At 37.1% G+C, this 11,149-nt stretch overlaps 1 protein-coding gene across 1 annotated transcript; it reads right to left on the reverse strand.

Moving 5' to 3' along the window:
- Positions 1–5,650: 5,650 nt before the first annotated feature.
- LOC141392940 (uncharacterized) lies at positions 5,651–8,631 on the reverse strand. The gene is made up of 2 exons (XM_073965907.1): positions 6,174–8,631; positions 5,651–6,099 (listed from the first exon to the last, which is right to left on the reverse strand). The coding sequence occupies exon 1, from the start codon at positions 7,418–7,420 to the stop codon at positions 7,052–7,054; it is 369 nt and encodes a 122-aa protein (XP_073822008.1). The 5' UTR covers positions 7,421–8,631; the 3' UTR covers positions 5,651–6,099; positions 6,174–7,051.
- Between the last annotated feature and the right edge of the window lie 2,518 nt (positions 8,632–11,149).

An 11,149-nucleotide genomic window follows, 5' to 3' on the forward strand; every position in this document is an offset into this window, starting at 1 on the left:
GTACAGCGATAGAAAATAATCGTCGATAACAAGTTATTTTTATTTTTTTTTATTTTATTTTTATTCGTTAGTTAAAATGTACGGCGACAGCTAATTTGTTGTCGCCGGAAAATGAACATTTCGGCGACAAAATTTTACGACGTCAGGCGATATTGCCATACGGAATCGAAAAATTGCATTTCGCAACGCGACACGACTCGCCTCGCTGTACGGAATCGGTTACCATTTTTAACCTGTAAAGGCCTGCGTACATAAGCTGCTTTGCTTGATTGCCTTGCTTTGCTGCTTCAATAAAAAAAATAAAAGAACAAAGAAGGCCGACCCAATTTCCAACTGATGGCAACCCAGTTCGAAATTTCGTCTTTATTCTATTATTTTTATTACGTCAGAAATGAAGCAGGTAAGCAAGGCAATCAGGCAAAGCAGCTTATGTACGCAGGCCTTTACAGGTTAAAAATGGTAACCTCAGGTAGGTAAAGGAACAGAGCAATTATGTTAAATTTAAAAGCCATTCACTGAAAAATGATAGCAAACAAAATGTCTTATCATGTTGTATTTATGTCTTTGATAGTTGGTAATGAGATCCAGGGCTTCATCGACCAATACATTCAGAGTGAGCTTTATTTTAGCTGTCCATGTGGCTATTATGTCTGTACATTTTGCCGTGGATGATTTCATATTCCTCAGAGGAAGAACTACACTAAATCAGCTATGTAGACGTCTAACCTATCTCTCCACGCCATGGTTGTACAATAATATGCCCATATTAGGATCTATATGGAGGTTGTGACATATCAAGAAGGTGTACTTTAAACTGTTTGTAGAAGTTTTCGTCAAAGTACCTGTTTTACTCAACAGGTCCCCGACTTCTTGTTTCTGTATTCTGCAAACCTCTGTCGTCCAGGCATACAGTTAATTATTCAACATTTCAAACACGGTTGAAGTGTGTTCGTGTTCGTTTACCACCGTGGTGCAGTTGTAAGCACTCCCGCCTTGCACTCAAGAGGTCTGCGGCTCAATTCCTAACCAGAATTTCATTCATCTGAATTTTTGGCAGCTTTCATTTGCAGAGTATTTCAGCTAATATGAATCGGCTTGCATTCAGTGATATGAGAAAAGTCTCCTTATCCTTTTGGGGATGTTCTGAGTACACATACATATATGTATATGTTGGACACGGGAATCCCATGAAAATCATTTCCTAACATAACATTTCATTATAAAAACTTTTTTATTTGTTAGTTCAGGGCTGAGGTACGAGTAGCGCGACTGTTTAATGCTTTGCCTAACGACGTAAAAAATTTCAGTATTTCTCCAACATTGTTCTCAAAACGTCTTCTACCTCACCTTACTCATATTTGAACTGTTTTGGCTCCCAATTATCTAAATTTAATTGCACCTTTAATGAATGTATTTTTTATTTTTGATTTTATGATTACGTTGAGATCTCGTTGTTTACAACTTAAAAATCGATTTCTTATCTTCATTGTTATTTACATTTTTATATTAAGGTAATTTTAATAATTTTGTGTACATTTTCAGAGTTGTGTAAACATAAATCTATATAAAATGATTTAATTCAATTTTTTGGCCAGATGGCTTGAATTAATGTAAAGTTGTTTCTCATGGTAGAACAAATACAAGGTAAAGTTAATACTACAACAAATACAACTCGAACAACAACCACAAAGGAATTTTTTTTTTTGTTGTTTGTAACGTTACTGCCAGTTGTATTTGTAAACAAAACAAGGAAATGTCTATAAATTATTGGAATTTAAAAGACTAATAATTTTTCACATTTGGTTCAATATTTTGGAAAACATGAATGAAAATTGGTTACATTTTCAATTTGAATGTTTCAATATCATTCCACTAAATGCATAATTTCTCGCAGAACGTAGAATTCTTGCAGAAAAGTTTGGGGTCGCTGGAAATTCATAGAAAAGGAGAAGCTGTTTCAATGTTTTGTTTTAGAAATCAAAGAAGCATATGTTTATTAGGGCTTTATTTTTTTAAATTTTAACAAAATACCTCACATATTAACAAACGTTGTATCGCCTCTACAAGCGGGGCTTTACTGCGCGGCTTATCGTTCGAACTTGGAGGAGGTTACATATCATTGAATCTTTCTGGGAAATGTTTTTTTCCGAATGATATATTTTTTTCTCAAAAAATATATGTCCCTAATGTACATCGAAATAGAAATAAATGTATAAAATGTCATATGAAATTTGACACTAAAGTTACAACCCAGTTCAGTCAGCTGTGTATTGCTGCTACCTTTTCTTATTCTACCATGGTTGTTTCTAAATAAATAAAAAAATAATATGGATTTTTTATGTATGACTGACGTTTTCTCCTGGTGTAAATCTATTTCCTTTTCCTCACAAAGTTCTTGAACGGATGTGGAATGGAATGTAATATTTACATTGTACACGTCTACTCAGTTCGGCAATCAGACTAACGAATGACGCCATTTATTGATTTAACTCTTATCGTCTAACAATGTGGTTATCGATTACATACCAAATATACGATTACTCGATATCATTCTAATAATTATCGATATGTGTTTTACTTATAATAGGTGTGTTCTTAGTTATCTTACTACAGCTCGGGCAACCTGACGGTTGTGACCGCCCCGGTCACACGGGGTAAATTTGAAATGGAATAGTGTACTTAAACTAATGGACTAGATACTTATTCTACTTAACCTAAAAACTATGTACAATCGACTACTACTTTATACACTAAGGGTCGGAGCAACCCTGAGTCCCGTTATCCGGATCATTCATCTTCCATAAACGCATGTTACATGCTTCTATCACTCCCTCATAAGGGATCTGAGTGATTTGGCAATTCTCTATGTCACCGACGACATACCTGTCGTTTGGTAACACCTTACGCACGGTGTATGGCCCTTTAAATTTTGGAATTAATTTCTTGTTAACCCCCACGGTGGTGTCCACATTTTTGATTACCACGAAATCACCTTCCTTAAACGAACTCACGGTAAGCCCTTTCTCCTCACACCTCCTCTCATTATATTCTTGGGACCTCGCAATCGCGGCTGCCGCTTTGTCTCTAATCTTTTCGATACCCTCCCCCGGGTCCAAAAAGTTCTCCTCTAAGTATTCTGACAGTTTATCTACTATCTCTCCTCTCTGGTTAACTCCAAACAAGACTCTACTAGGGGTATCACCAATAGATCTATTTACAGTGTTGTTAAGTGCAAACTCTATTTTGCTGAGTTGCTTCACCCAATCGGCGTGTGCTGCAGGTTCGCTGAGTTTTGCTAGCATTCCTACCAAAGTCCTATTTACCCGCTCAACCTGTCCATTTGCCTGGGGCGAATGTACTGCTACTTTCACATGATCTATATTCTTCTCTTCTAAAAAGTCAGCGAACTCTTTTGATGTGAAACAACTCCCTCTGTCTGTTATACACCTAACCGGCCTGCTGTAATAGTCAAAATATTTAAGAAGTGCTGCCTTTACTTCCTTGGTGCTCGTCGTTAAAACCGGATAAAGTCGAACAAATTTTGTGAAAGCATCGATTATAACTAGAATGTGCTTTCTCTTCGACTGCAATGACGGTAATGGGCCCAAATGATCCAAGTGAACAGTGTGAAAAGGTCTGGGTTCCTTTGGTATACTGTGTAAGGCCCTCGCATTCGGTTTGAGGGGGGCTGAATACATGATACACTTAATACAATTCTTTTTCTGTTCCTCTATTTTTTGTTTCATTTCCGGGAACCAATAGTGATCTTTTAATTTCAAGTAACATTTGTCAACCCCTAAATGGCCTAACTTTCCATGCATTTCCCGTATCACCTCCATTTCCATGCTTTTGGGTACGAAGAGACGCAAATCGCCATTAATCTTCCTATACACAACACCATTTACCATATCATATCCAATCACGGTTCCCTTCTCGAGTTTCTACTTTAGCTCACTTATTTCCTTATCCCTAGCCTGGGCCGCACACAATTGGAAATCTATATCCTCTATCTCAATTGTTGCTATTACTTTGTCCTTATTTTCCTGTTCGATTCTAGACAGGGCGTCGACGTGAGCCATTTTTTCCCCCGGCCTATGCACAATTGTGTAATTATAATTCTCTAGTTCAAGAGCCCACCGTGCAATACGACTATTGATGTTTCGCTTTCCCAAAGTCATAGCCAACGAGTTGCAGTCCGTCATTATTTTGAATTTAATCCCTTCTAAATATGCCCTAAATCTTCTCAGGGAATAAATTATCGCTAGCGTTTCCAGTTCGAAGCTATGATATCTTGTCTCTGCGTCCGTTGTTCTCTTTGAGAAGTATGCTACAGGGTGGAACACGCCGTCATCCTGTTTTTGCAACAATATTGATCCAAATCCTATTGCACTTGCATCGCAGTGCAGTTCTGTTTCCCTATTTGGGTTATAAATAGCTAGGATTGGACTCGAGGTTAATCTTTGCTTCAACGTTTCAAACGCTTCCCTACGCTCATCCGTAATTTCATATTTGACCCCTTCTTTTGTTAGTTCGTATAGTGGTTTGGCTATTAGGGAAAATCCCTTTACGAACTTCCGAAAATATGAGCATAACCCAAGAAAAGCCTGCATTTCCTTAATGTTTTTCGGCATCGGGTACCCCCCGATTGCTTCCACATGTCCGTCTGATGGTTCGATTCCTTTTCGCGATACCTTATACCCAAGGTATTCAATTTCATTATATGCGAACTTGCATTTTTGCATTTTTATTTGGAGTCCATACACAGCTAAACGGTCCAGTACTTTCCCTACTAATCGAGTATGTTCCTCCAATGTCTTTGACGCTATCACTATGTCGTCCATATACACGACCATTTCACCCCGCTTCAGGAAATCTTGAAAAATTCCGGCAATGAATCGTTGAAATATCGCCGGTCCATTTTTCAAGCCAAATGGCAACCTCAGGAACTCATATTGGCCATTTGGTACCACAAACGATGTATATTTCACCGATTCCTCTTCTAACCTAACATGGTAGAAGCCCGACCTGAGGTCCATTATGGTAAACCACGCCTTCCCCTCAAGGTACTCCAAGCAGTCTTCTATTAGTGGGAGGGGGTAATTATCTCGTACTATGATTTTATTCAAGGCCCTATAGTCCACGCACATCCTCACCTCACCACTTTTTTTCTTGGTTAGTACTATGGGCGAAGCGTAAGGGGAATTGCTTGGTCGTATGATTCCCTTTTCCTGCAAGTCTGCTATAATTTTCCCCACTTCCTGTTTTTCCGCGAAAGACAATCTTCTAGGCGAACAGTAGGTCGCGTTTCCTGAGGTTACTAATATCGAAGCTTTGAAATCTGATGTTTTCGGTTCATCTTCTAGTTTCCCAAAATAATTCTCTTGGATTATCTTACGTAGTCTACTTTTTTCCATTTCATTTAGTTTCGGGTTAATATCCCAGTTTTCCTCAACGTCTTCCAGTTCCGCGTTGCCTACTGTTTCCGACCCCTGTATCTCTTTTATTTCTTCTATTGTACATGGCTTATTTTCCCATACAATCTCGTTATCTGTTGTTTTTATTTCATTGCTGACTGTTTCCCCAGCATCCGATTCCCCATTTTCTTTTATATTTTTACCATGTTTTAACGCCCCTACCAGAGTAGACCCTTCCTGTTGTAGGCTGTTTACCCCAGCTACCTCCCTTTTATTATTCCCAAAAAGAACATCACTTCCATTTGGTTTCACTTTTTCATTTATTTTAAGCGGCCCTGGATTTAATTCAGGTTGAGGGTCCGCCTTTAAAAACAAATTGATACACTTTTTCCCGAATTTGTCGCAAAATTCAATTGGGTTCGGGTTCCCATTTTTAAAACATAAAACTATATTAAATATATTTAGAAAGTCACGCCCGAGCACCAAGGTACACGGGGCACTATCTGGTAAAACAATAAAATTCATTTTTCTTTTGACACCGCCAAATTCTAAAAATGCTTGAAGATGTCCGCATATTTTTAGTTTTCTCCCATCCAGCCCCTTATATTTGGAAACTCTTTTCCTCTTCATCTTGATTTGTGGGGACACCGACCGAATCACGGATTGGTTAACGAAACTACATGGGCTACCCGTGTCGAGTAAGGAAGAAATAAAATGATCATTAGACCCGGTTCTACTGGGACTCAAGGCTACTCTTACCTGTATGTTCCAATCTACTTCATTCTCGTCTGGGATCGCCGCTACCGTCCGTAGTGGGCAATTAATCTTCATGTGTCCCTTTTTTCCACAAATGAAACACGCTATCGGCCGCTGTCCCTCTGTACAGTTTGTTGAATAATGCCCGTATTTCGAGCATCTGAAACACCGGACTGCTGGTGGTGCCTGCTTCACCGCATCACTTTTCGGCTGGTATTGTTTTCGGTCCGCCACCATTTTCTCATATTTTGGTATCAGCTCTTTAAATTCTGCTACCGTGGCCACCTTGAAAAATATTGAGGCTGCCACTGATTTATCCATCATACCGTCTACTATGTATTCCACCACTTCCTTCTGCGAGAGGGGGGTGTCAGCCGCTAGCTCTTGCATCTCTAGGGCATACCGATGTAGACTCTCCTTCTGCTTGTCCCACTTTCTTGCATCCAGTTTTCGTAGGGCCTCCTTGGCCCCGACTACTCTGCCAAATTCATTCACCAGTTCTCTCTTCAAGCCTTCCCAGGAATTTGATTTTGTGCTGCGTAAAAACAGGGCTGCACTGCCTCTTAACATGCGTCGTGCATAAATGAACTGTTCTGTTTTGGAGCACTTTATTACGTTGGTTATGTTATCAAATTCCTGTATCCACTTTGTTATTATTAGCTGGTCGTCCCCCGAAAATTTTGGCAACGCACCTTCTACATCAGAAAATGTGGCAACGCTCTTTCTTGTTTCTAATTTTTCTTCCAACTCAATAATTTCCTTCTTTAGTTTTAAGATTTTTATTTGCATTTCTAGCTCTTGCACTATTTTCTCTTGTTCGTCTGCATGCCCTGGTTTGCTTGTTATTTCGTCTCGTTTGTTTGCATGCCCTTCTTTGTCTGTTACCATCTCAACTGTTTGTCTGTTACCATCTCAACTGTTTGTCTGTTTGCAAGCCCTTCCTTGCTTGCCATTTCTTTTGTTGTTGTTGATGTTTTTGGCGACGATGTGCTTACCGGCAGTTGAAGTGGTGTGTGTACACGAATATCTTCTTGTTGCTGTGCCGTTGTCTCAGCTGCGCTGCTTGTCTGCTGCTGTATTTCAACGTTTTCCACTTGCTGCTGTGGTGGTGGTAGCGAAGATGACGCTCCGGCTGAAGTATTTGCCCCTACCACCTCTTTTAATAATTCTCGCAGCTGGGCCACTGTGGCCGTGTTGGGAAAGTCTATTCCAGCCAGCTTTAACTGGGCGACCAAATTTTCGCGCACCATTCCTTTTCTTTTTGGATTTGCTGTTTAATTTTGCACAGCGATCACTTAATTTCTTTTAGTTGCTCAGTTTTTTCCACAACGTTCACTTTCCGTTGTTGTATTTCCTTAGTTTTTTTCACAACGTTCACTTTTTGTTGTTGTATTTCCTCAGTTTTCCTGATATTTTTAGCTTAAAAGAATTCACTTTTCGCTGGTTGATCCGAATTTCACAATATGTGGCGTGGTTGAATTTTTTAATTTCACAACGTACGCGTGCGTTCGGTCACACCTGATCTGTACACGTCTACTCAGTTCGGCAATCAGACTAACGAATGACGCCATTTATTGATTTAACTCTTATCGTCTAACAATGTGGTTATCGATTACATACCAAATATACGATTACTCGATATCATTCTAATAATTATCGATATGTGTTTTACTTATAATAGGTGTGTTCTTAGTTATCTTACTACAACATGTACCTAAATACATGTACTTAATTACCATTACATAATCACAACGTTCGGCGAATACACCACAAATGCTTCTGCATGTGGCACGAGCTTCCATTTTTTCCTACCCTTCTCTATCCTCTGGTTAAAAGTGATCCCAACATATACAGTCATGCTTCTTGAAAGGCGTGGCTGCGATGTGGATCTAATGGAATGTTGAAATAAGCACCTTTGTCCATCGTATCTATTAATTTTTTTATATTTTTAATTTCCATCTGAAAACAACGGTTGACAAAAAGTATACACAATGAAAAACAATGACAAAACGTCATTTACATTTTGACACTAGTATTACGGGTGAATCTAATTAGCTGGGACTTGCTTTTCTTGCGATTTTTTCAACAAAATTTTGTTTGGCGGGTGTTAATAAACGCATTATTACAAAAATCCATCAAAAATTCACTATTTTTCTTTAAAATTTTTGTTTTTTAGATGTTTTTGTCTTTTTTGTTCGACCTTTTGTAATGTTATTAAAATGAATATAATCGAGCTTGAGGTCAATGTTTGTGTTTTTCTTTATTTCATATTTTTTCCAATATTTCGAAATTCATTGAATTTCATCTTCAGGGGATCTACAACATAAATTATTAAAATAATAGTTAATTTCTATATCACAGCATTGTTTTTAATTACTAGTAGAACATAAAACACGTAAAAATTGACGATCGCTTACTTGTAAATAATTATAATAATAACTTAAAAAACTAGCGTAGTGTGTCTACATCTGTCAAGTGTTATTATTGCACTGATAATTATCTACTTATTGCATGATCTCTTCTCCGTATTAAATGTCTGTAGCAGTAAGCTGTGTTGTCTGTATCGGTTTTGCTGTTTATTCGTTTTGTTGTTGGCAGGTTATTAATGTGGAGCATCTCTATGGTCAATCTCTTATTGTAGTTATGCTCTGTTTGTAGCACTCTCACCTCATCGATATTGGGTGTATGGTTGTTGTGCTTACAGTGGTCAGCTAAAGCAGTCTTTTGTATTGTATTAATATTTCGTAATTTTATTTCCGATTTGTGTGCAGACATTCGCGTTTTTAATTTATTCTTGGTTGTGCCAACATATAATTTTCCGCAGCTTTCTTCCTTGTTACCAACACATTCAATCTCATATATGACATTATGCTGATCCATTTTTGGAATTTTGCATTTTACATGGCTGAAGATAGATTTTGTTGTGTTGTACGAGCTATGTGCGATTGTGTATTTTGTTTTGTCGTAAATATCCGATTTTTCTAATCTTTCTGATATATTCGGTAAATAAATCAGAGATTTATAAATCTTGTTTGTTTCAGTTTTCGTCGATTCCAATTTTGAAGGTTTGTATTCATTTATTAGAGATTTTGTTATGTGTAAAGGGAAGTTATTTTTTGTTAAAATGTCTTTGATTTTGAGTTTGTTTTCATAGTGAAATTGTTTGTCGCTAATATTAGCTTCGTTCCCGTACTTTTTAATGGTAAAACTCGTAAAAGAGAGAACGGCAAAAAATTTGTTCTCACACACAAGTTTTTTGAAATAGTTCGGGAACGGAAAAATGGAAAATACGTCAAAAAAACTGGAACAAATGTCAAAGTCGGCGTATCAGCCAATCAGACGCCGGCAACCATGTTACTATTTTTTTACTCGCTCAAATTTGTCGTGTAAAAAGTTTTTAAAGAGAGCGTCATTCAGCGCCATTTTTGTTTAAAGAGAAGTGAACATTTTACAACTTTTTTGTGTACGGGAACGCTTTTTCGAGTAAAATGTGTAAAAGTCGTAAAAATTGTAAAAACTTTTTAGTTCTGGAACACAGCTATTAAGTACTCTGTTTATAAAGTTTTTCGCCGTGTTGATTATTGTGCGTTTTGTATGCTTTGAATAGTAATTTGTCAATCTTCCTGAGGCAGTGGGTTTCTGATACCAGTTTATGTATATTTGATTATCTGGATTTCTTATCACCAGCGTGTCCAAGTATGGGATTTTTCCATTTCTTTCTTCTTCCACTGTGAATTTTATGTTTTTATTAAAACTATTTAATGTTGTTAAAGTATCTTGTATTGTGTCCTTCTTTATTATTAAAAACAAATCGTCTACGTATTTTGTCAATATCTTTGGTTTGGATTTCAATGATTGCATACATGTATTTAGTAAAGATTCCATAACTAAATCCGCGATTATCGGAGATGCTGGGGATCCCATGGGTAGTCCTACTTTTTGTCTGTATATCTTGTCTTCGTATTTAAAATATCTGTTATCCTTAATGCAGAACTTTACAATGTTGAGGAACAGAATTTTATCAATGTTAGTGTATTGTTCAATTTCTGCCCATCTATCTTCAATGATTTTAAGTCCTAATTCGACTGGAATACTTGGGAACAGGGAAACCACGTCAAATGAAATCATCTTTTCATCGTCATTAATTGTCAAGTCTTTTACCTTATTTCTAAATTGCACAGAGTCTCTTAATGATATCGTTGAAGAACTTTTTAAGAATAACATTATTTCAATATTGGACAAGAAAAGACTAAGAACGGAAATTGCCACAGCACCAAGGATATACGGTCTGCCCAAAATCCACAAGGATGGATTCCCATTAAGACCCATCTGTTCGTCAATTAATTCTCCGGCAATTAAACTTTGCAAATATATCGTGGACATCTTGAAGAACTTAACTAAAAACTCAATTTACAACTTAAGAGACTCTGTGCAATTTAGAAATAAGGTAAAAGACTTGACAATTAATGACGATGAAAAGATGATTTCATTTGACGTGGTTTCCCTGTTCCCAAGTATTCCAGTTGAATTAGGACTTAAAATCATTGAAGATAGATGGGCAGAAATTTAACAATACACTAACATTGATAAAAATCTGTTCCTCAACATTGTAAAGTTCTGCATTAAGGATAACAGATATTTTAAATACGAAGACAAGATATACAGACAAAAAGTAGGACTACCCATGGGATCCCCAGCATCTCCGATAATCGCGGATTTAGTTATGGAATCTTTACTAAATACATGTATGCAATCATTGAAATCCAAACCAAAGATATTGACAAAATACGTAGACGATTTGTTTTTAATAATAAAGAAGGACACAATACAAGATACTTTAACAACATTAAATAGTTTTAATAAAAACATAAAATTCACAGTGGAAGAAGAAAGAAATGGAAAAATCCCATACTTGGACACGCTGGTGATAAGAAATCCAGATAATCAAATATACATAAACTGGTATCAGAAACCCACTG

The sequence above is a fragment of the Musca autumnalis genome, unplaced genomic scaffold (genome assembly GCF_047663935.1).
Source record: "Musca autumnalis isolate F117 unplaced genomic scaffold, ASM4766393v1 scaffold_2, whole genome shotgun sequence".
In the NCBI taxonomy this organism is placed as follows: domain Eukaryota; kingdom Metazoa; phylum Arthropoda; class Insecta; order Diptera; family Muscidae; genus Musca; species Musca autumnalis.